At 41.3% G+C, this 25,652-nt stretch overlaps 1 protein-coding gene across 32 annotated transcripts in view; it reads right to left on the reverse strand.

Moving 5' to 3' along the window:
* DNAJB6 (DnaJ heat shock protein family (Hsp40) member B6) overlaps window positions 1-25,652 on the reverse strand; it is a 111,812-nt gene that overhangs the window by 28,054 nt on the left and 58,106 nt on the right. For 11 of the 32 annotated variants that reach the window (XM_015852821.3, XM_015852822.3, XM_085540674.1 and 8 more), the window contains one exon: window positions 19,188-25,323. The exons of 9 other annotated variants lie outside the window; for them this stretch is intronic. In XM_015852821.3, coding sequence (XP_015708307.2) covers window positions 25,160-25,323 — 164 coding nt within the window. In that variant the 3' untranslated portion in view covers window positions 19,188-25,159. Of the gene's footprint in view, window positions 1-19,187; window positions 25,324-25,652 lie in introns of those variants that run through there. 12 more of the 32 variants (XR_014943656.1, XR_014943659.1, XR_014943658.1 and 9 more) reach the window with 6 other exon arrangements.

The raw sequence follows: 25,652 nt of genomic DNA on the forward strand, positions 1-25,652 counted from the left end.
CATCTCTTGCAACAAGACAGGATTGGTTTCCAACTGTGCAGCATGTAGAAGAAAGGAAGCTCTGTCAGGAGGCGAGCGAGGGTTAGGAAATGCTTTTCCAGAAGCAAAACCTCAGGTAAGTTATAGAATGACTCTATCAATTTATATAGGTGTTTACTTGTGGAAAAGATACCAAATAATGGGCTTTCAATCTTGTTGACAAAAACTTGAACAAGATTGAATGGCTGGAAGTTGAAGTTAGACAAATTCAACCTTGAAACAAGATGTAATTTTCTGGCAGACAGGGTAATTAAACACTAAAAGATTATCAGCAAAAGTGGGGCTCTCACTATTGGCTGGAGGTTTTGAGGTGATACCGAACACCTTCCTAAAAGAAGTGGTTTCATTGAGCCTCAGCGAGGTGGGATACAAAGGATATCCTCTGCCTCATACACAGTTGGCCAGGTGTATATGATTAGGGGTTTAGGGATTTATAAATAACTTCAAGAAATCAATGTTCAGTGTTTCCATTGATCACAATATGAGTTTTGGTACCAATGTCAACAAAATTCCTATAAATTTAAAGTTAGCCTAGGCATGATTCAAACATACCAACTTACTTTGCTAGTAGCTATGAGTTCAAGACCTTCTTGACAAGCTCAAACAATGCAGAATCAAGCAGACCACTGGGTCACACAGGATATGCCAAAGGGGAACTGGAGCTCTTGCTTGCAAATAAGCTATGTAACATTAACAAACACACATTAATGATCTGTGCCGCTTCTATTCATGCAACCAGCCACCATATCAATGTTTCTGCAACATGAGCACTCGCTCCTTATCAAGCATCTGGAATTCTGCTGTTGTGGTCCTGTCTAGAGAAGTATCCTGCCCGCCATGGAACTTATTTCCCCAGGCCATTGTGAGATACATAATGTCAGGTATTTGAAATCCAGTGAAATTATGGGATATGAAGACCATATCCAAAGTTTCATTATCCTTCTTATGTCATTGTTTTATCTCAGTTTTGGATAAATGGCAACGTTTTGTCCTATTCTATTTGACCGTAGAACACAGACGACACACTGCTGTGTCACTATGGTCATTGCTGCAAATATTCAGTGGTTTCTGGAGATCGTTTCGCTACTGGCTGACTTCATCTTTCCAAGTCACCTGCCAGCCTACCAAGCTGCCTTTAAAGCATTTTCTGTGGCTTCATTTGCATTGATCCTAACAACAGCTGCTGCAGGAGTGGGAAGGGAAGGACAGCAACCATTTCCTTTGGCATAACAGTTTCTGGCTTTTTCCAGTCTCGGAAACAAGTGGCATGCAGAAGATTGTGCAGTAAACAGCAAATAACAGCATGACCGGTAAGTGTTAAGATGATACTGAGCTCCTCTGAAGACGACAAAGTAAGCCTCCTGAAAAGCTTTAAAGACTGCAGCCCATCATGACAGCACATTGTTTCGGGTCTAGTGATCCCAACATGCAGACTTCCAAAACATAGGTTCATCTCAACCCAAGGAAGACAGAACTAAATATACCAAGCAAAAAGAGCCTTTTAATCTCCATTGTCTGAGCTCACTATATCTACTGTAGATATCTCTTCTGTAAATGTCTAACATGTGATGAAATAAATCCCATCACTGTGAAATGGAAGGTTTTGGTCCCTATTAGACTGCATTGCATTGGCTGCACTTCCTTCATTCTGTTACCAACATGCAGAAGGATAATTAGACTGTAGACAAAACCAAGTCTGAAACATTGCCTCACTCTAAGAAGCAAAAACCTCTGTGGCAGCAGCTGGGTCCGAACCACTCAGCTCTTTCTTCCCTGTCAGTAACTCCTAATATCCTCGATTCCAACTACAAAACTGTTACCACAGATTTGTATATTATGACAAGTCAAACAAGGGTATTTTTTGGAAAACTCCCAATAGTCTCAAAGAGGTGAGTCCAAATGGATAAGGTTTGTGTCTGTGAAGCCAGACAGAGGCCCAGGGACAGATTAAGAAGGGTTCACCATATCCTTGTTCATACTAATAACGAGAGCTGCCTGTCTTAGGGTTTGCTAACAGAGTGTTCCCAGTGCCCTTGACCTGAAACTCACTTTGCTTTTGACATTTCCAGAGCAGCTGGCATTAAACAGTGGGTTTCTTTATCTGGGCTGCAGTACTCTACTTTATCCTTTGTTGATTCTCATCAACTTCATCACACCATACAATGTTTGTGGATTAATGTAAACTCTATGAAGATTATTGACAGAATAAACCAGTTGAAATTACTTCAAGAGAAAATGTTTTAAATTATAGAAGCATATTTGTGAAGACTACGTTTGTGTCAAAGCAGTATTTTAGAATTGTTATAGTTAAAAATGCAAAGCTTTTTTTTTTTGTTTGTTTGTTTCAACAGTTCTTAATAGAAAGAAAGCCTTATAAAGTTTTTACTCTTTTGAAGTAAATTGAAAAAAATGCCCTTTGTCTTTAAAAGTAAGAAACTTCTACCAAAATAAAGAACAAAAATTCGGAGAAAGAAAAATACAACTTTGATGTTTTCAGTGGAAATAGATTTGATTTTTTTTTTTCAATCAGATGCTACAGATATAGAGAAAGAAATATAATTTACTTCCTTGCCTTCCTTTGTCATAACCACTCTGAAGATCGCCTCATGGGTCTGAGCATATACCAGCCTCCCACTCATCATGCACCAGAAAGTTTCTTCTCGTCATTCAGCTCCTTCCTTAAGAGCTGATGCTTTTGTGAAAGCTTTCCACACCACTTTTCCCCCTGTTGATGACTCCGAACCTTTCTTGCACTTGAACTACTGTCACTATTGTCCAATATATACTGTATCTGTTTGAGTAAGGTTGTTGTTATGCCCACGCTGTAAAGGCCTTTAAACCCTCCTGCACCCCTCAGAACACAAACACAGCCTGGGAGTTATAAAATCTTATTCAGGAAAACTCGGCAAGTTTCCTCCTTGAGAAGTTGCTTTCAGAACGTCCTGTGTAAGTCACTGGGCTTATGGCTCTGCAGGTTAGGTACTCTGTTGGTGATATTAGGACCAGCGCATGAAAGCATAATCAATGCAGCAGATATCATTAGAGTGTCTAGCTTTACTAAGACTTTGCCACAACCTGTAGCTATCAAAAGGTCACACTGCTTAAATTTCTTATATAGCAACAACCACCAACACAAGCCCTGTCAAAAAAGACTTGGGGGTACTGCTGGACATGAGCCAGTGGAGTGCCCTCACAGTCCAGAAAGCCAACCATATCCTGGGCTGCATCCAAAGCAGAGTGGTCAGCAGGGAGGAGGTGATCCTGTCCCTCTGCTCTGCGCTGGTGAGACCTCAACTGGAGTACTGCATCCAGATTTAGATTTCTGGAAATATTCGAGGTTAAACTGACCTAGCCCTAGTTGTCTCTGTTCACTGCTGGGGAGCTGGACCAGATGACCTTTAAAGATCCCCTGCAACTCAAACAATTCTATAATTCTATCATTCTACTTCCTCAGTAGAAGTAATAGAGGGACACTAGGCCCATTTATAGCACTGGAAACATGTATGTGCTTAAACTGTATCTTTGTCCAGAACATTTGCAGACTATTTAAGTTATTCCAAATCTCATGGTGTGTGCTCCATTTATAAAGATGTACAAATAATAATCTTCCAATGGTTTCACTGAGCAGTGAGAACATTCATTGGACATTTCTGAGGTTTAAGCACCATTGTGTCTCTAATGACACATCTGTAGCCTGGACTTTTTAAAATGGAATTTGATTAGTGCTCTGTCAGGAATGAGTGGGAGAGGCAATACAGTTTTGTTCTACTTTCTTCAACATAAAACATCTTACTAATAGAAAATAATAAAATGTAAGAGTCATCACAGCTCTTAAGCCAAGTAGTGGCCAGACTTGAGCATGTTTTTCTATATCTGTATATGACATTTCAAGGATTTTCTTATGATTTTTTCAGTACTCATTCGTTTTGGGTTTTTTTTTCACAACAAAACATTTTGCTTAATAATCCCAGAAATAAGGTATCATTCCACTTGGAATAATAGCAGGATCAGATGTATTTCATCTTCATCTCAGAGCTCTCACTTAAGTCACTTACTTCTCCCTGAGGAAGAACCATGAAACAGTCTGAGGTGTAACGAACATGAATTCCAAAATACAGAATCTATAGAATTTCATTTAATTGCTCAGTTAATTCCTTGCTGAGAAAGTTGCTTAGTGTGTAGTCACCTTAAAAGCAGGGTTTTGAGGGGGAGTGGGTCCAACATACTCCTCACATCAGTCATGAACCTTCTAGGTACCAAGAGCCCCTGATGTGGTCAATATATAGACAGCTGTGGATACCCACACCTGGCTGAGCCTGGCCTTTGTGCTAATGAATGCCAAAATTACGCGTGGTTAAATCTAACACAAAACAACTCATTATTTTTGCCAAACCAGACACATTTTTCAATTCATATTTGTCCACAGAAGCTTAACACAGAGAGGACAGAAGTAATTTGTCACTAGAAAGGAAAAACACTTAACTTTGCATAGGCACGAGAGAGATGTCTACTTTTACATCAGTGTTATAAGTATAGTAAAATACAAACACTAAACATTTCCTCTCCAGCTGCTGCAAAATAGCACTTCTGCTGTTTGTATCCTATTTTGTCTCTGAACCAAAGAAGGGGGGAAAATAATACCCCAATGGGTCACAGAGTTCAGCGAAAATCCTACAAGCTTTTCCTGAACAAATAACAGACAGTGACCTCTGGCCCCATCTTTGCATAAGAATTAACATCAGCCTTCAGGAGTCACTGCTGTGACTGGTGACTACGCAAATGCCAGATTCTTATTTAAAACTCAGATTATTATTATTATTATTATATTTTTTCTGATTTTTTTTTTAATATATATATTTTTAAGAACCCAGTAGAAAAGGAGGGTCTTGCAGCTCATCTGCATTACAGATCAGGCCTCTTGGAGAAAATCAAGCATCCATAATTCATTACATGTTTCCTGCAGGGCCTGGAGACGGCCGAGGCCATAGCAACAGAGTCATAGCAACAGCGGCCGCTCAGCCAATCTGAAGGGGCGGTAGAGATGGAGGCGCCATCGCCCATCGGGCAGCACCGCCCAGGCGAGGTGGTGCAGTTCGTGATTCGGAGAGGGTGGGTTCGTTGTGTGGAAATAAGATGCTTTTTGGGAAGGCTGTCCAACCAAACCTTAACAGTATGTCTGGAATGAGCCCCAAGTAAAAGGTGGGGTGAGTTTTGATCTACGGGAGATGGAATAGGGGTGGGTTGTAGGCAAGAGTACATATTCTGAAGCGCTTCTAGCTTGAGGGTGAGTTCTGTAAGGGAAAAGGCCGGTGTGTAGCACGACACCTGTGCACATCTGTTAATAAAGGTTTCTAACTGCAGGTGCCTACGTCAAAAGCAGGAATAACCTGCTCTGATTCGCACTCCACAACTCCAAGGTCTGCTCAGAGCATCACCTTGAAAAACTGGTATTTCATTCCCAAAGTTGCACCCTACAACAATAATTACCGCTCAGCAGAGTTGCCCTTACACACTAATAGCTTGTCTTGCCTCCTGTGACACTGCCATTGTTCTGCATTGACACAGAACAAAGCCAAAATGAAGGAAGTGGGGATACGGAAACAAAAAGGTGGAGTGGTGGAAGCTGCAATAGAAGGGCAGAAAGCACGGAGCCTTCCCACACACGGCTCGGTTGTGGAGTTTTGTTAAGTGCTGGGAAGTCATAGTGCTGTTACCTGCACAGAAATGTGTAATTTCCTTTAGTGAGGGGGAGGAAAGGTGCTAGGTTTTGTTTGGATTAAGTAAGTGTACTGTAAATAGGAAAGCCGCCTGATCCCTGAAGGCACAGAATTGCAGCTTATTGCAGCCATCGTATTCTCTAAAATAATCCATTTTTTTTCTCTCTGGATGGCACAAGGAAATGCTTTTCTGGAAATATTCATATTTAACTGAAATTTTTTAAACTACTCTGTGTCCATTTATATGCAGGTACAGAGGTATATAAATCCTGGTATAAAACTGTATCTGTTTTTGTTTATCTTTTGGGAAAATGAAAAGCAATCATTTATCCAAACCTGAACATTGCACTTGAAGCCACGATACCGCAGGTTATCTAAAGCAAGCGTTTCACCCTCAACCCAAAAGCCAATCCCAAATTCCACTCTAATGCATATGTTGCTCAGATAGCGAAAGCTGAGATTAGAAGATTTGCTATTGATGCTTCAAAGTACATTTTGGGACCCAGTGCCCCATATTGAACTTTAACAGATGATGCATAAATTGACTAAAGCCATGAAGGCTCCCAGAGGAAGATTGAAAAATACATTCCAATCTATCCTGGTGTATTCTATAAAACGTTGCAAACAAGCTGCTTTGTCAGACCCATTCCTTCAGAGATTCTACGGATGAAAAAATACCATATCCCCAACTTTTTCTATCTGTCAGATGGTTGATAACTCTTCTTTATGATTCATTTCTTTCCATGAATTAGTAGCCCTAATTACTACGTTTCCTGTTTAAAAGTGGCTGGTTTTCCTTTGTTTGAAGAGGAGCCGTGTACAAATTTTTTTTGTAGTGGTATTTTGCAGCATTTAAACCTGAAATAAAGATGTTTGTTTTACCTCAAGGAAACAACAACAATTAGTCACAGTGAGTCTGAAAACATAATTACTCTTTGTAAATTAAAATTCACATATTTTTTTTTCTTTGGCGAGCAGGATGAATTTAGCAATTTCATATTTTACTTGCAATTAGACACCAATGCAAACATGAACATCAGGCCTGTGACTGTTCATTAAAATCATTTAATGAACCCTGTGGTCTGCATAGTTAAAAATAAGAAATTGCCTTCCAGGATGGTTAAGCTGTCCCACACCTTTTTCCTTAACTTTGACAGATTCAATGTAGGGCTGGAGGCATGCTCACTCTGAAAGGCACAGTGTTCTCTAATGAGCTGTTACAATCACACAACTTAAGCTAATGAATTTCTTATCCTCTTATGTGGATAAAAGTTTCGGGTAGAAGTCAAAAGATCTCAGATTTTTAAGTGGATTTGTGCTTTGCATTTGGGTACTGCGAAGACTGAAATTCATTGTGATTCTTAACAAGAAGCACCATGTGGCAATAACTTCCTCAATGAAACCATTACCATTAAAGAATCCTTGCATGCTCAGTGTGAAGTGTGGAACACGCCAAGGCAGAGCAACAGATCCATGGGCACACGTGGGAAAAGCTCATGCTCAAAGGAGTCCATTGGGTCTATTCAGGAGAGAGGATACTCTTCCCACTGACATCTGTGAATGACTCCATGTGTGGACAGGAAAGCTCACTGCTGTGCGGAGGACCCGCAGCCCACTCACACACAACAAAGTGAGTAGAGTAGTATATAATTTCTACTTACAAAGGGCTAAATCCTCATCTAATGAAGTGACGAATGGCATCTCTCCTCAACTCCACAGTGCTGAGGTGCTGTAGAAACAGTGCTGCACATTTTCACAGGGATCCCAAAGCATTTTGCAGCCATTCGTTGGCCAAGCTTCAGGTCATCACAGAGATACGTTTCACCTGAGGGATGAAAATCTGTTTTTTTCACACTTAGTGCTGTTACCTCTGTGGAGATGGTGCATTATCTCAGGGGCTGGATGGGAAAGCCCTGAATAATTTCAGTACACTGACTTAGGTAAAATGTAGTCACAGTACCAGGGGTCAACAAGCCTTAAAAGAAGTCACTCTGACTCTGCAGAAGTAAGAAGGAGGAGAAAAGAAAGAAGTCTTGACTACAATTAGTCTTCCTGTAAATGGTCTTGGACTTCATCAAGGGGAGCTTTGAGTCTTGCTAAGCAATTTAATGCAGGCTCTGGGTACAAATTAATTTACACTGACAAATTAGTTTCTCTGCTCAACCAGTCTTGTGAGCTCATAGGAAGTCCGTGCATATTTTTGTGAGCAGCTTGCCATTCCTGCCAGTTAAAATAGTGAAGGCTGAATGCCTTTACAATGTAGAAATGAATTTTCTGCTGTGTTTTTTGGGCTAAGCTCCTGTTCCAGTGTAAGCAGAAATACACTGCTTATTTTCCATGGCTCTGCTTTAGAGGTGGCAATGACCAGCTCCTGGTCTTCATTGTGAACTGCAGGGCCATGTCTCTAAAGTAATTTGGCCCTAGGATGTGAAAGATTCAGATCATCTGCAAAAAACAAGGCTGTTGATGAGAGATCTCAATTCCAGATAGTCCCTTAAAGGCCTCCCCAGAGACTGATGTAAAGATGGAAGCCTGGTCATGGCATGAACCAAAGCATGTGAAATTCACCCCCAACACTTATGCTGATTTTAAGATGTTTGGATCAGACTATTCTGGGCTATCTTGCAGTAGTTCATACCGCAAACAACACAGAACTTGCCTTTTCTGATGTATTTCATTGTTCCTTGCTTTCTCACAGCAATTCACGGGAGCTGATCCCGACTTAGGGCTGCTGTGTATGTGGAGGTCAGCAAAAATCTTGCTATGACTTTGCCTCCAAGTGGCTTCAAACCTACACTGCAACATTTCCCTTTTATTTGGACTTTAAAGCTTTGTTTGACCAATGCCTCAGCAGCCCCCCTGAAAATTCTTCAGAAAAGCAAACTAGGAATGACCCTTTTGTTATTGTCTTTTTCCAAAAGGGGCCCAGGTAGTGACTTGTGAGCTCCCTCATACAAAGAGAAGAGAGGGAAAAAAGAAATAATCTCCCTACCCCCCATGTGCCAGAGAAAGCAGGCGCGCCACAGAGGGTGTGCATACGCTGCGAGAGCAAGGCTGGGGCAGGGGCTGACCTCCGGCTGCCTATCTACCACAAAAGAGACCGTGGCATTGACACAGCCTGACTGTTCTCCTTCGAAAGGGATGGATTGAGAGGAAGTGACCCTTACTGCCCCGCTTCTGCAGGGGACCTTGTGAATAACTGTTGCTCTTCTCTTCCTTCCTTCCTCAGGCAGGTCAGAGAAATTAACGCTGAGAATACTCTCTCTTTTTCCTTGAAATGAATGAGCAGGACTGTAGAGGTACTAACTTTTTGCTGTTTCTGCCTTGGAAAACACGGAGTGGTTCCCAAACTGATCCACTGTGTTCACAGATGACAGGTTAGCAAGCAGCAGCACTGGCTCTGAATGCAACTGTGTTTGTCTGGCTTTGTTTTCCAGGGACATCTACAGAACAATCCATGCAACTCAGTTCCCAAGAATTAGGAGCAGGCTTTATTCATTGAGAGATTCAGAGCTCTTGGAGCTCACCACCCAATGGCATCTGTAAAGTTTCTACTGAAACCCAGGCCACAGAGGAGATGAAAGAGGATCTTGGGGGCTGTAGGATGGAGAAAGTCTATCTGGGAATTGAAAGGAAGCAGAAGCTGTTAGGTCCACTTCTCAGCAGTGCCAGCATCTGTGCCCATCCCTTCTGAAGTTCATGGGGTGCCAAACCTTGCACCCAAGGGCAGCCCTAAATTGGTAGGAGCTTGCAGGTTCCCAGCCTACCTCATATCTCTGCTGTTGAGGGACCGTAGGTAAAGCACATGGACTCAGTTGCTCCCCTTCCTCTTCAAAGGACTTTTACTTGTTTCTCAGCTGCACTTGGGGGTGAGTTGGGGAGGGAGGGAATGACCTTTGGATTCTTCCTCTAGAGGGAACCTGAGAAAATGACCTTTTGGCCCTTAGCTCCGCAGGGGCTCGGGAGAGGTCAGGGGGAATGACTCTTGGTCCAATCTCACTCTCCACGGGGGCTAAGGGAAAAATAGAGAGAGAGAATGAACTCCAGGAATATGCGATCACAGGAATTTTTGTCTTCTTCTGAAAAAGGGGCATGTTTATTTTGTAGCCCCTGTAAGAAAAATAACCTGCCACTGTGATACAAGCACATCCATTTAAAGCAAGAATGAGCTTCAACTCAGTGACCTAGAAATCAAGGCAGAAAGTAAAAGCTAATAAATAAATAAATAAGTAAATAAAATAATCAGGGATGTCGCACAAAATCAAGGGGTGCCCTCTGAAGATGTGTAATCAAGGCTCTGAGCCATCAGTTATAATGGTTTTGATTAAAGAAAGCTGTGCAGAAGTAATCTACTTTATTTTTAAATGGCCTGATTTTGCCTCACTACTCTCTTGGAGACTGAACCTAGAACAACTTGAAGGAGGATGTAAAATGTTCATTGAAAATAGGCAGGTGAAAAAGTATGCATCTAATAAAAAAACTCACATCTTTTAAAGTTACTTGTGGGTTTTGATGGCACGCATTAAAATTGGCTGAAAAAGGCAATGCCTTACTAAAATAAAAACATAAAAGGCTTCCAAATCCTGGCTGATCAAGCCATGCAGTTCCTTTCTGCAAACTCAGTGCCTGTCTGGAATGTAGAACTTCCTCACTTGTTTCCAATATAGCTGAAATCCTAAAGTCTGAAAGTCTTCTGTTCCTGTTTAGAGGCAGACATATTGTCTTTGCTTGATAAGTAAGGACAAATAGTAGAAAAGAACCTCAAAAGAATCACAGCCAGGGTGGGAGGGGAGGGAGGTTTGCATTTTCTTCCTCAAGAAGGTCAGTTGTTTATTCAAGCCTATCCAAACCTTTTGAACAGATCATGGGCTGCGCTGGAAATCCTATGAAAGCAGCATTTCCTGGAGAGTGGAAGGAGTATCTGTCTTCGGAACAGCCATCTGCAAAGTGTCATGCTGGTTTTGAGTCTGAAAGTGCAATAGAAGGCTTACTAAAATACAAGGTGCAGAAATGTAGCTTATTTCTTAAAAGGTTATTGGAATAAAGTGAGCTGAGCTCTTGTGGCAGCGGGAATAAAATGTGTGGTATTTACTGCCCATTATTGCTCTGCCCAGCATTGAATTCCTCCCACATGACTTACGTGTTGGAAATAGGATGTTCTTGCACCTTTATCTTGGGTTTGGTGAGTCAATGTGCTTTTTTACACTCACGGTATTTTTTAGAACTTAGGACATTATTATCAATGCTTGGCTCATTCTCACTTTATTTTTCAAGTTAGTCAAAATGGCCTGAATAAAACAACTGAGTATGGAAAAACAAGGGGAGGCCAAAATGTCTGCCAGGTGAGCGACTTTGATTCAGTAAGATGCGCATTTCAGTGGATGCAATCACTACTTAAAATGAGTTGCCTGTCTTCACATGGAAACAGCCTCATGTTTTGGACAGAGATGCTTGTGTGCCTTCTGTTTCATTTTGACGCCTCTTTATGCTTCAGGCTCATGACCGCATCATTTCCACATTCCAAGCTCGACATAAAGACCACCATTCACAGAAAGAGGTACGTTTTCACGACAAATGTAATGTAGCCGTGTAAAAAGTGTCAATAGCACATTTACAACACAGCAAAGCTGCTTAAAGCTGAGTATCTTACAACTCACTTATGGGAGATGGTTGTAAACATGAGCACAGGCAAGATTTAGATGCTGTCTTTGCAAAGGTAAGCGACAGCATTAGGCAGTGCCTGCAGCCCCAGCTCCCTGTGCAATGTCTAGGAGTTGGAAGTACTGCACTCCGTATAAAATACAGGAATTCAGACAATCCTGCAAATTAAGAATCTTGTAAAGGCTTGGGAATTACCTTTGTCCACAATGAATGGGCAAAAGCTTACTGTATCCTCCAGTCCCAACTTATAATTAACATTTGATTTCCGAAAGCGTGGCAATCTTGTGTTCTTTTCAGTAACAGCATGTGTTCTATATTCATAGGAAATCAAAGTTGCATGCTGTTTACATTTCAGCAGCATGCTTCAGAGAATGAATTCAGCCGTTCAAGGCTGAGTTACTTTTAAATAATATTAATAAAACAAGAAAGTCATGGGACAGAGGTCCAAATGAAGATACGTTGTCACCTGATGTAATTACTTTCTTAATATGCCATCTGTTGCCTTAAGTTCTAGGGTCAGGAAGTGAAATAAGCAGTGGTCTAAAATAAAGCTGCTTAACCTGATTGTGAGTAATAATAATACAGTGGCACTCTTGGCCCTTGCCTGCACCTGTGTCATTCGTTTCCCAGAGTAGCTTGTGTAACTCCATGCACCAAAGCAAATGACTGAAACATCCAGAACAGGAAGCATTTTATGTGTGAACAGCAAACACTTGTGTTCATCCAGGCCTTCCCTTGCTTGACCATGCATGCTTTTTCTTAGGCGGAAAAATACCCTACTTCCCATCTAAAGCCTGTTGTATATGAATGTATGCAAGTAGGAAGCAGAGCAGAGCAAGTAAATTTGGATCTAAAAATGTATGTGAAAATACACATGCATGCATTGCATATCAACACTATATCCCACTGGCTCCCTTTGGCATTAACAGTGTGTTACTGAATTGTCCTTCAGAAGAAAAGCTATTCCTTTAAACATACAGAGAAAAGTAGACAAAATTGGATTTATCCAGAAGAAATAGGAATTGTTTATGTAGCAGTTGCAAGATGTGCAAAGCAGGAAAAGAAAAAAGTCATCCCTAAAGATGCATAGTCACTTGAAGCAAACAAATTCCTCACATAACTTAAGACACCAATGCAATATAAATGTACAGAACAAATGCCTGCAGTCATTAAAGATGGAGAGGGAGCCTGGTGTGTCACCTGCAGAGCTTGGAGCTGGGTTTAGTGTGTGATTCTCCTGTTAGTTGGTGAGTTAGCCTGCTCAGTGCATGTGAACTCTTCACAAGCTGCATGGGTTTCCCTGGATCTCACATTACACATAGGTGAAATGCTGTGAATCCACTGAAGTTTTGCCCCTGAGGAATGAAAAACACATTTAGTTTGTTATTGTTAAATGAAAGAAGGCAGTGTGTGACTGAAATCCTTGCCTTTGAAACTGGTGTACTTATTTCTCTTAATTGTAGTGAGTCATGATTATAAGTCTATGTTAAGTATGTAAACGTTGTAGAAAAAAATACCAAACAGAAAGATAGCTGGAATCACAGTAGACTTAGGGTTGTATTTTAACCCTATTCTATGTATGCTGTGATACAGCTACAACCATTAGTTTTGATTGTGTTTCTATCCGCACAAGAATTGGCTGCCATGCCTTTGGGAAATGCTTTTTTTTTTGTCGAAATACCACCAAGAAAAGTGTGTTTGCTGTAACCGCAACACCTTTTATATGTATTATGGCACATGCTAAAACAAGGGGAGGGGGATTTTGTGACACATACTGATTAATTGGTTAACAGGAGCTTCCTCATACTCATTACAGCTATTCAGCCATATCACTTTCTAAATCTGAAGACACAATTTTATCTGAAAGCCCATATGGCTTATCAGGAAACTGTGCGTATAGAAAACTACCACAATCCAGAACAAAGATAATATTTATCTAATAGACCATAACAGCTTGGAAAGAGTCAATATGGTCTCTCATTTGAGCATGCATTTTGCTATGCATTCTACCTATACAAACACAAGTCATTTACATTGCAAGCTATCTGCCTGGTAAATCCATTTTTAGGTAATTCTTGTAACAGTGGATTTTTTTTTTTTTATGAGAGATTATAAAGATCGCTTGAATGTATTGTAGCCCATGTAATAATTTGGAAATGACTGAGTATTTGCCTGATAGATTGTAATGGACTCTGATGGAGCCGTTGGCCTTTATCAGCTAAACCCATATTTTGATATGTAAGCAAATTTGAAAGAGCAAAATATTTGCCAAACAATCAGGCAGCCTGCTGTGTCTGACTTGCAGCATCCTGCCTGCTCTGAGTCAACAGGTTGATAAAGGTGCAGCCTGTCTGCTGCCAGAGCCCAGGTCTGGTACAAGTGAGCCATTACTGTAAATTCTGTCTTATCCCTTCCACTCAGAGAATTCAGGGAGTATGAAGAGCACCTTGCTGGGGGTTAATGGCTAAGTTGGAAGTGAAGAGGTAACCCTTTCACCTAATCCCATACGCCTCTGCAGAAAATGTCCTGTAGTGAAGTCATGCTTATTCTGAAAGTCCAGGTTGGGTCCTGGCTTTGTGTTTGGAAATCCTTTGACATTGTAGTTAAATAGGTTGTTCCTCTCTCTCCATATTTTATGTTCTGCTTTCCCTCTACGGGAAAAATGAAGGAGAAGAAAGAGACAAATGTCAAGAAAGGAGGCAGTATTGAATGGAAAATTAGCATCAAGACATTGTTTAGGTTTTATTTCAGTATTTTAATACTGTTCAAAGTGAAGGATCGGAGCATTATCAAAGAACACAGAGGTTTTTGTGAAGCAGACATTTAAAAGGTAAACTTTTGGACAGCAGATATTTTTTAAGCCAAAATTCTGAGCAGAGAACAAATCTCTCCTGAGGAAGGACTGCTCAGAGTCACAGAGTGGCCCCTTGGCATCATCTCTGAGAGCCCACCCTAAGAGGGATGAAGGCGTCTGTCCTTTTCACTGAATGCAGAGGGACCCCACGTGGCTGGTGTATATACTATGTGCCTGACTCCTACACCATTCAAGTCACAGGAGATGAAAACTGCTTTTTCACCATATCCTCTCACTGAAGAAAAATGGAAAAACAGCCAGGGACAGCAGCCTTTCCAGCAGTTTTCCATAGGTTATCAGAGCAAATCTCACCACACATCAATGTTCAGTCTTTTTAGGAAAATGATTGTGTTTATGCCATTTCCAAGTCTTTCAGTGGCATTTCCAGAAGAGGGAGGTGTTGTGGATGCTGAGTGCAAGAGGGAGAGACTTACTCTGTTGGATTCACACAGAGAGTATGGACCTTGTGTACCAGAGTTTTGGTAGGTCCTAATGTAACAGTATATAAACAGAGTTAGTTGTAATCTTACAATCGTGAGACATTTATGCAGTCAACCACAGAATGCTACAATAAATTTTGTTTTAAATAATGTACACTGGAATGCAGTTTTCCATCAGATCTCTTTTCTCAAGGAGCATCAGTAAAATGGCAGCTGTCATAGTGCCAATGAGAAGGTATAATGGAAGACAGATAGTACTTAATTTCCTTAAAAATACATTTAGATTTGATGGGTGAGGGCTTGTCATCAGCAGATAGAACAGGCATTGAGATCCCAAATCCTTCCTACTAGCTAAATATATAAACACAATCTGTATTCCACTGAAACTATAGAAGAAGTGTGCTAGAAAGGAAGATGGCAGATTCTGGCCACAGAGGCTGAACTTACCACTGTAGCTTTGCTTAAATTTTTATGAAAAGGATTGGGAAGGAACCTGCAGAAAATAAATGGAACTATTTCTGCCCTTCCATGCCTTGCAAATCTTGCAGGGTGAATGGAGAGGGAAAGTGATGTTTCCCCTAGTATCCCCTGCTTATGTGATGTACTGTGAGGGCACGTAACCCAAACCTGTTAATACATATTCTGCATGGTAAGTGTGCTATATTTAATTTCAATTGAAACTTCTTCCCTCTGAGGCTTCCTACGTACCTTCATATCTCATCCATCCAATATCAACCTCGCTCCTTGCTCTTCCTCACTTCCTCACTTTGCTGCCATCTCATCAGTCACCGCTGTGTCCCAGCAGTACTTCTGACCCAATCCCATATCCCACTGCTTCCTTTTGTGGTCTTGAGATCTTCTTGCAATTTTATCTTAGGAAAATATTTAAAATATACATATTTCATTATAAAATAAAGTCCCAGTCCCCCAGTTGGTTACGTGTCTCAGTTTCCCCATTATTGCTGGGGGAGCTGCCATTAAACCACATCACAGTTGCACGGTGAGCTCCCACACATGCACATAATGTCCTCAGGAAAATGCCATTGACTTCTCCAAAAGTCTGAACTGCCTCGCTTTAATTTTAGCTGGTTTCGTTCATAACCTCCAACGTTCTTTCCTTACAGAGCATGTCTGTGTGTGATTTCTTTATGGGTAAAATCAAAATGCATCAGGAAAGTTCCTGAATGACAAAATGTAGCACTCCAGCCTCCTGCAGTTTAATTATATTTGTATGCCCACTCCTGCTTCAGTGACTATTTCAGAGGTTCCCACTCGCAGCTGCAGCTAAGTGGGCATGTCTTAGGGTGACAGATTGAGAATATATATTCAAGTATATGTAGAAGCACATCTACTTTTCCACTTCTCCTTTGTTTCTGCCAATCGCTCATCTTTGTTACAATCACACACTTGCATTTTAAACCCCAGTATATATTGTTATGGCAGTCCAAAACTAAAAAGTATTGCTTGTATTCCTCCCTCACCTTTCATAGAATTTCACACTTCTTTTCCCTTGCCCACTCTCATTCCTCCTGTACCATCCTCTAGTGATGCTCTTCTTTGGCCATGTCCGTGCCACCCCAGAAGAAGCATTGCTCTCACCACAGCATTATAACCTACATCTGAGCTGGCAATAAGCTATAAAAGCTTTCTATCCAAGTCAAAATTTGTGACAAAAATCAATACTTTCCTCAAAAGATTCCATTCAGTCTCATGGTTTGTATCACTTATGTGTTCACCTGAAGAATTCAGAGTCCCCTCAGTACTGTAAAGATCCCAAAGTTTAAGGCACTCACCCTAGTGTTTCTTGGCTTACATTTTTAAATATTTGCTTCAGCCACATTTGTGCTTCTTTTGTGTTCACTTTCTTTGAATATTCATGCGATTGAATTCTGTTGCCATTAACATTCACAGAAAGTGAACCTCAGAGCTGCACATATATTTGCAGGAGCAGTGTTTTACATTTGCACACTTAGGTATTCAGAGCTAAAAGCACTCACTTGAAGAACAAAATCACTACCTTTTCGCCAGCCAGTCCCACGTAAAACTGTTTATTACCCACAAAGAACTGATTTTTGATCCAGCCATAGAGACTTCTCACTTGCTCACAAAGAAAGCCCCAAACCCATGTATTTCAGTAATACAGGGAAATCACTACTTTCTGTAGATCTGTGCAAGCAGAAGAAAAAAGTTGAGCTAGATTATGTATTATCAAGCATTTGTTCAGAATTTGGATCCTCTTGCCACAGAAGTGTGACCTCTTGTAGACGTCTGCGGTATGGAAACTGTGACACACAGCTGAGCAGATACAGGCTTTTCAGCAGATACGTTGCACATCCACCTGACACAGTTAATTAAAATGTCAGTTCTATAGGAGTAAAGGGAGATGAATGTGAGCCAAACAGCTGAGCAGAGAATTTTGTTTTGCCTCTGAGCAATTCACTGTAATTTTGTTTAAACACAGGGTGTTGGGGTTTTTTTCCCCATTGTATTGATCAATACAAAGCTACAAAAATTACCCTAAAAATGACTGGCATATTCAACCTTGCCCCTTACTGTTCTTCAACGTTTCAGTCTTTTTGATGCTGTAGCCTGATACTCTACGTCAGTGGATTTCAGTGGGAGTTACAGCAGTTTTGCTAGGAGGGTGTTCAGCATCAAGTGCTGTGCTGAGTGACAGCATGGAGTTAAGTCATCTTCCACCAGGGCGTACCAAGTAGCGTGTGGTTTGTTGGAAATACAGCCTAAGCACAAATGCTAAATTGGCACAAATGTCAGGAGTGTGTTGGTGATGTGTGTTGATGGCACAGAGCTGGGAGGTGTTCCTGAAACAGAGATGAACTGGTGTGTTGTACAGAAGGAACTGTGTGACACTTTGGACTGGAAATACAGACAGAAATGAGATGAAATTCATTCGAAATAGAAAATAAAAACCAGTCTGTCCAAATCACCCGCTGTGAGGTAGGAGCTCATTGCAGGGAAATGACTCAGAGGTCAGGAGCTGATCTTAAGGCAGCTGTGTGCCTCCAGCCTGGGGCAGTTGTGAGACAGCTGTTTTCAGCTATTCCAAAAGTCTTATTTCTAGGAGACCTATGGATGTATATGTTAAGTATCGTGATCCAAGTGTACTGATCCAATGGCTTGGTCCTCTCTTCAAAGTGGAGACATTTGGACTTTAGTCTTTGAGTAAAGCTTTGTTTGCGTATGAGCTCATCTGAAATACTTCATGGACTCTGATGATCGTGTAGGAATGACGTTGTTTGGTGGTATCCTTGCAGAGTACCCAAAGAAGGGACTTAAGCATGTTCAGACCTCCTCACTGCCTTCCAGAGATACTCTCAGTCAAAGGTTTGGACTTGACAGTTGAAGAATGTATATGATTCTAGGCGACAGCCTTTGGGAGAGCCTGATTCCTAGACAGCATTAACTAGGCCTCTAGTCAGCAGTGACTCATCAACAAAAGGCACTGCCTTCAAGGATATCTCAGACTCCCTGGTGTCTGACAGGCCAACACACAAATGCTGCAAACTCCTTTATTTGGACCTTTTTTGTAAATCTCACGGTTGGGTTTATTCCTTTCTACTGAAAAAGTGGTCCAGAACCCAATCCCTCCACTGGTTAAAAATCTTCCAACTTCCAGCTGAATGTGTTTAAGAACAGTGTGCACAGGGAGTCAAGTAAAAAAGAAGAGGAAATTTGCAAGGTGTATGGCCAGGTTCTTAGTTACAGTGTTGAAAGTGAGTGCTCACAAAGAAGAAAATACAAATGGCAGATCTGCTCAGGGATGGCCACCAACCTCCAGCACCTGGACACCCAGCAGCCTTTCCAGCTGCCAGGTCTGGGAATCTGGAGCTCCCAGCATCAAGCTGCCTTCCATACAACTCCCCAGTTTCCATTTCTAATCCTGTGCCAGGTGTGGTACCAGCTTCAGGAGCTGATGACCTGATTTTCATCCCTTAAGCATCAGCATCTTCTAAGTGATACCTAAGGTGATACAGCATGAAGGTGAGGAGCACCACATCCAAAAAGTTTTTCTTATATAAAAAAGCAAACTCTTTACCAATACTTCTCAAAAAGTGGTACAAAAATACAGTATAAAAACACAGCCTCCAGTATAAGACTCGCAGTTACAGCAGCAGTTTCTAGAACACAAAATCCAAGACGAGCTACTGCATGAAGTGGTAAGAAAGTGAGGTACAGCCTCACCGAACCGAGGGAGCAGGGCATTGCTGCAGGACAGCGCCCAGCTCGGGGTCACGCATCCCCATCCAACGCACCACATCCAAAAGGTTCAGCATGTAGAAGGGAAGGAGCATGAGAAGGCAGGGCAGAATGCAAAGGACAGGCTGTTTTCTGTCTTCCTGAAAGAGAACAAAGTGTGGAAAACAGAACTGGAGAGGGAAGAGGAGAGGTGTGAGAACTAAATGATTTATGTTAACATACATGTGAGAGAATGAGAGGCAAAGTTTCAAAGTGGTAATTGGTTTGGGATATTTATTGATTATAAACTGAAATTCCAAACTGGAGTTAATAACCTGAGCCTGAACCATACCCGCTATACAGAGTTGCTAACACATCTCAATAAAATATTTTACAAGACAGCAGCTAGACATAAATTCTGCACACTTATGATTTCCAGCATGTTCCTTTCTATAAAGACCTTCCATTGGTATTAAATACGGTTGCAGACATAGATGTGAAATGCTACTTGGAAGCATCTTTTCTAGCGCTTTGTTTCTCATGACCCATTTCCCACACCTTCCCCTTGGTCCTTGAATAAAACAAGTGGAAGACACGTATGTGAAAGTGTGTTCAAAGGCCACTGATGCTACCTTAATTTCAGTTCTTATTTCACTCTTTTTGCATTGGAGATAATGATTTATACCCGTGGCTGAAAGTTTAGATTTGGGTTTGGGTCTGTGTGATTTGGGCTGAGTTGGCAACGCAGCATTTTGAGTTTATGGATGTGCTTTTTTATATATAAAATACTTTTGACTTGGCAGAAAAAGGGGGCAAAAGCACCCAAATGTTTTTATCTCTTCTCTTACACACGACTCCAACAATAATATAATAATTTTCATTTTTAAAGTGCATTAATGCCATTTTAATCATTTATTGAGCAACTAACATAATACAAAGGAAAGGATGAAATGGAATATTTGTGGTTGCAAAGACAGATATCATTATTCAAGGGTGGAAGCATGTGAAAGGGTAAAGGGGGTTTAAAGAGATACTCTTTTGTTGTACTTAACACTGATAAATGACATACAAGTCAGGATAACAGGGCAGAGCTCCTGTCAGGGAGACAATGATAAATGTGGAGGCTGGGACAGAAAGGTCCACTAAACAGAAATCTGTATATGACACGTTGTACATTTGATAGACTCGTCTGCATCGTCTGACTAATCCACAAAGCATTCCTCTTGGCTCGAATTATGGCCCTCAAGCACATCTTGTACAATCACTGAGTTCATGTTTGTTTTCCCACTTTTCCTATGGCAGCAAAGATCAATTCCCTTTAATCAGCGCAACACGCGTGGCTAAAAACAGTGAGGAAAAATGTTCTTACACAAATATAATTGATAGTTATTTCAGGCTAATCATTGTATAATATGAAATAAAAAGCAGTCAGACCTAATTTCTAATTGCTGCTGTCTCAGAAAAGGAATCTCCTTTTAAAAAGATGCCCAACATCAGCCTGTTCACAGAAGGATCCATTTAAGAGAAAACAAAATCCCCAAATATTTCTTCTATATGAATGAGACAGAACACCTGTGATTCGTCTGTTAAGCTTCATACATCCCATGCCCCCACGCACCATGACCCACACTTCTCAAGACAAAGAGGAAGACGGGGGTGGAGGTGGCCATAAAAGACATTCACATCCACCAGAAGCAATTTTAACAGTTCACAAAGAAAAAATTGCAAGAATACACTCATGTAACATTCTCTGAACCCTCTTAACAGATGACTAAGCCTCACGCTTTCAATAGGAGGAACGTGCATGAAGGGATAAGTGTGATATCAGAAGGTAAGAACACAAAGGAAGATTGAATGAAAGTAATTCAGCAAGATTGGCAGAAGATTGGACGCTGATGGTCAAGTCCCCTTCGGATTCCTTTAAGCACACAGACGTTTTTATAGCATGTGCTGTGAGCCCGACAGGCGTGTGGGGCTGCCAGGATCCAGATGCAACCGCTTTCTCCATTACAGCAGGTTAGGAATGCATTCACCTCTTAGCTGAGCTGCCAGACCCACTGTGTGCCGACAGGAAAAGGTAAGTCACAGGTGTAACACTGAAACCCACCTTTCCAAATTATGCTGCTTTGAATCTACAAGAGACAAAGAGAGGCAACACACCAAGCCCTCCCTGTCTGCTGTCAGCACAGCAAGCGTATGATCCATGGGCCTGAACTCTGATTGCCATGTGCTGTGTTCTTTGCCTGTGGATCTCCTGCATCCCACACAAACCAGAAGCAATGGGAGAAAGGAGGGCACTTGCTCTTAGTACCATTTCTTGTTGCAGTTCTTGCAGGGATAAGGGTTGTTTACTCCTCTGTGTTTTCACATGTATTCAGGCTGCTCTTCGTCATGTCAGCAAGCAGCAAGGGCCTGTATATTCACAAAACAGTCAGCAAAATATCCCAGCAAATGGATGGGGCCCCCTTCAAACCATCCATTGCCATAACATGGTGCCTTGATGTGGTAGCTTAAAGTGATTCAGTCGAAACAGATTGATCTGGGGAGGAAAGAGGGAGAAGGGAGGAGGATAGCATGCTGTCCCCCACATGCTTTCTGTCTTAACTTGTTACCTTTTTTAATGCAAGTAACTGCATCTTGATTGTGGAATTTTGCTGCCAGGCTCTGGACTCAAACAGCATGTTAAGATAGCATCCCTCACCATCAGGGCTTGGAAAGTATGTATATTACACATTTCTTCCATCAAAATCTATCTCTTTGATTTCAGGGTAAAAGTTGATCCTTTTGATTAGAATGCATAAAAAATACTTTGCGTTTTCCTTTCTTTCACTGTTGCAATATGAATACTATTTCTTGATATGAACAAAGTAAAAGGAAAGCTTTTCTATAATGCGAGCTGTTTGTTATGTATACCTGGGTGTTGTTTTTATTCCCCCCTTTACTCCTGTAATTTTTCAACAAAGAAAGGAAGAACTGAGATAAACTCCAGGGGGATTCTGTGAAGAAGAAAAGTCCATTCAATAGTAATGTAAAATGCAAATTAAATATTTGTTCCGTGTTTAGTCGCTCCTCGGAGACTGAATGAAATTCTTCATCATGACCTCTATGCCGACCTTCACATCAAATTAGGAAGTTTTGGTGTTTAGATGGAACCATGTACGTTGTCCCTGGAAGCGACTGGGAAGAAGAAATGAATATTTCACAGCAGCTGCAATTTGTTCCAGGGATCTGTATTTGTTTTGTGCTGTATCTGCTCACCGAAGACTACGATTTACCTTTTTAGAACTGCATTTAATGATCTGACATTTGAGACACTTCCTAATTAATTCTGTCTCTGCCTAAGCCAGCTGTGATAAATATAACCCCTGCATACAGGATTACATTGTTGCATTTAGAAAATATGTCGGAGAAGGAAGGTGAAGCTTCCATGATAGGAAGTTCCCATCAGCTGTACCATAAACTGCACAGCTCTTATTGTTAACCTGAAATAGCCACCATACTAAATAGTGTGAAATGCTGCACCTCGTGGGTGAGTACAGAGCCTGTTTACTTCTACACAGAACACTTTTAATGGCCATAGTTGTTTTTTAGCACATGCAAGCAGTTATTTCTGATCCTGGCACTTGTAGGATGTTTGTTTACAGGGAGCTCACTGCCCAGAGTAGTTCTCATCTCAGACTCATTCACACTGGAAATCAGGCAGGAAGGCAGCATGTGCAACCCCCTCCATAACACATAGGGAACACCTCGGGCTGTGTCCCATTGCTGGGCTAACTGGGGGGCACTGGTTCAGAATTCATGATATGAAAACAGCCCACAGCAGTTCAGTTTCACGAGCTGCAATATATGCTTTTCCATCAAGGAGCAAAAACCTATAGAATAAGATTGTGACAGATCCTGAGCTGTTCATTATTTTCTACATAACAGATCAAGCTGTAGAGCAAATAGTAATTGTGAAAAACTGGAATAACTATAAGGGTTCTAAATAACTGTTTCTATGGCGACTTTAATAAATATTCTTTGGAAGATAAATTTAGATACCGAGGAACATAAATGCTTCCTGCCTTCTGTTCCAGACAAAAATAGAATCCTATCTGCCCCATGATGTTTCAGACACATTTGGCATCTCTTCCCCAGATTGACACTTTCTCTGGGTGATTTTTCTTTTCACAGGAAAGTAGCGGATGGGCTGTAAATATTAGTTGATGTAGCCTGGAAGAAATTGTGATGTGGCAGGAGATGGTTTGTAATAACAGAAGTAGTCCTGGTACAGAAAAGGAAAAACACTGCAGCAGCAAATTGGACTTTGCAGGACCGTTGTGAAATCCCCTCAGTGAAGTTGCGAGCTGTAACGCCAGGCTGAAGCGATACAAAAAACATTTTTTCCTTTCTTTCTTTTCCCAACATGTTTGCAGAACTAATGACTTGGGGTCAAGTTAGAGCTTTCGTTTTTAACCAGAAATAATTGCTAAGCAGAAAAATAACCGCCTCTGGCTGGAGTCTTCCATTTGGGCTGGGAGCTCTCCCGCAGGTCGTGCTGGGTTTGGTTTTGTAGCGGAGGTGTCCCTCCAGTGGCTTATCAAAAAAATGCAGCGTTACAGAAGAAGTCTTTTATATCACGAAATGAAATGAGGTGTTCTGACGTCTCCCAGTGCTAACAACCCCTTATTACCTTAGAAACAGTGCCAGTGTCAGGTGAGAGAATTAGGCTGAGTTCAGTTCATCCGATCGACAAGAAGTACAGGCATGTGCTTCTCTTTAATGAAAAAGAAGAATGAAAGAGAAGATCCACCTTTATTTATCCTATCATGTATTTACATCATCATCTTGATTCTTGGAGTCTCAATAACAAACCCATGAGAATATGTTTCTTATTCCCAAAGAGTTTGTAGTCAAAGAAATAAAGAAAATAATAGACAGGAAATATGGGAAATCATGAAAAAAAAGTGCACATTATTTAGTATAATATACTTTTGTAGTCTGCGTAAAATCAAAGGTGGCTTTTTCTTAAGTCTTATTGCAAAGAAGATCTTGAAGAGCTTGGAAGGCAGGTAATGATGGAGCTTGGCGGCTGCTTGCAGGGTGGCTTTCCCAAGCCTGAGGGCTCGATGGAAGAATGGACTATGGGAGTTTGTTGAAAAGCTTAACAAGTGGGTGATGGCACTTTGGCACAGAGTAACCACCTCAAGAGACAGCCAAAGCTGATGTGAAAGGTAGGGAACCTGCCAAGGTGGGCCCTGAGAGTATGTGTTCAGTGTAATTGATAAGAAGTTGTCAGTGATGGCCCTGCAAAAGAAAGGTGAGTGATGATCCAGAATGAGCTTTGGCAGTCCTTGGCTAATAGCAGGGTGAAAGAAAAGGACCTGCAGTGATCCAGAATGAAATGTGGATGTCTGGAGGAGAGCTGTGTGCATTGATGGGACGTGTTGGCTGTAAAAGAAGTAAGCAGTCAGGAACCATTGACAGCTTGGTTACATCTCAGTCAGGTTGAGGGCCTGGATGACCCAGAATAAGGTTATCGCTTTCCACAATAAGGAAGGTTGCAGAAAGACAGAGTCAGTGGGAGGAAGGATGAAAACTTCCACCCAAAGCAATGGCTGCGTACCTACAAAGACATGTCAGGGTTTTAGTCTGAACAAGAAAAGTAGGACTCAGCTCAAGCTTAATATAGGTTTCTGCCAGGGTGATAGGAATCAGAGCATAAGTCTCTTCCCCAGCCTCACTGATTTTTACAGCCCTTGATTTTTTTTTTTTACCGTTAAATGTGAAAATAAAAGTGTTATAATCTTTAGTTTATGGATGTGGTTTATTTTGCTATAGAGCTGCTTAATTCTCTGCCATATCGGGAATGACATTTGCTGTGGATGTCAGCCAGTAAGTTTGTGAAAGTTTTCTGGTTTCCTGGAAACCTCCCCTAACATCCCACCCTGCCTGAAGTTTAGACAATGACACATCTCAGCATTACATTCTTCCCATGCTTCAGTTCTGAAAGGATTTTTCCCTTTTGCATATGAAGATGATGTGACATAGCCTAGATTGGCTTTTGAGACATTCTTGACATGCTCGAGATGCTCCGTGTTTAAGAGAAATGTTTATTTTACAGTTCACAGCCAAGGGCAGCTGGCCTGGCTCAGAATCCATTGACTGCATTGGGAATTGGCTCTGGCTGATATTAGCTGCCCTGAGCCCGCCAATGCATACACAACTAACCAAAAGCATAAACCTGAGAACTGGGGGAATTGTGCTACCGGCTAATAAAAAAATAATAATAATAATAATAAAGAAAAAGAGTTTATTAGATAAAACAAAAAGAACAACGTTTGGCGTTCAATTCTAAGAGGATTTACCTTCACCCAAGCCTTAAACGGTTTAGAGCACTGCTGAAATGCAGGTCTGGGCCCCAGTCCAGTACTGCCTGGGAAGAGGAGACACAAATCAGTATCGCTGGAGACCAGGCTCCAGCCTAAGAGACCCAAGCAAAGGATCAGCAAGCCCCTGTGGCTGCACTTCTACAGTCCAACAGTTGAAACTGGAACTCAAGTTGCTCAACTGAAGTTAAAAAAAGAAGTTTAATAAGTAATAATAACATCATAACGTTCTCCAAGCTCTCTCTCCATGTAGACAAGTCTTGCAGTGTTTCCTGAGGCTATAAGGGAGACCTCCAGCAGATTTCCAGATTTTTTGCACTGTCTCCTATTTGCAGAGCAGCTGTTTCCTCCAAAATAAGTGGGACTTGTTCCTGCT

The sequence above is a fragment of the Coturnix japonica genome, chromosome 2 (assembly GCF_054131305.1).
Source record: "Coturnix japonica strain WE chromosome 2, WE-NBRP24, whole genome shotgun sequence".
Lineage (NCBI taxonomy): Eukaryota > Metazoa > Chordata > Aves > Galliformes > Phasianidae > Coturnix > Coturnix japonica.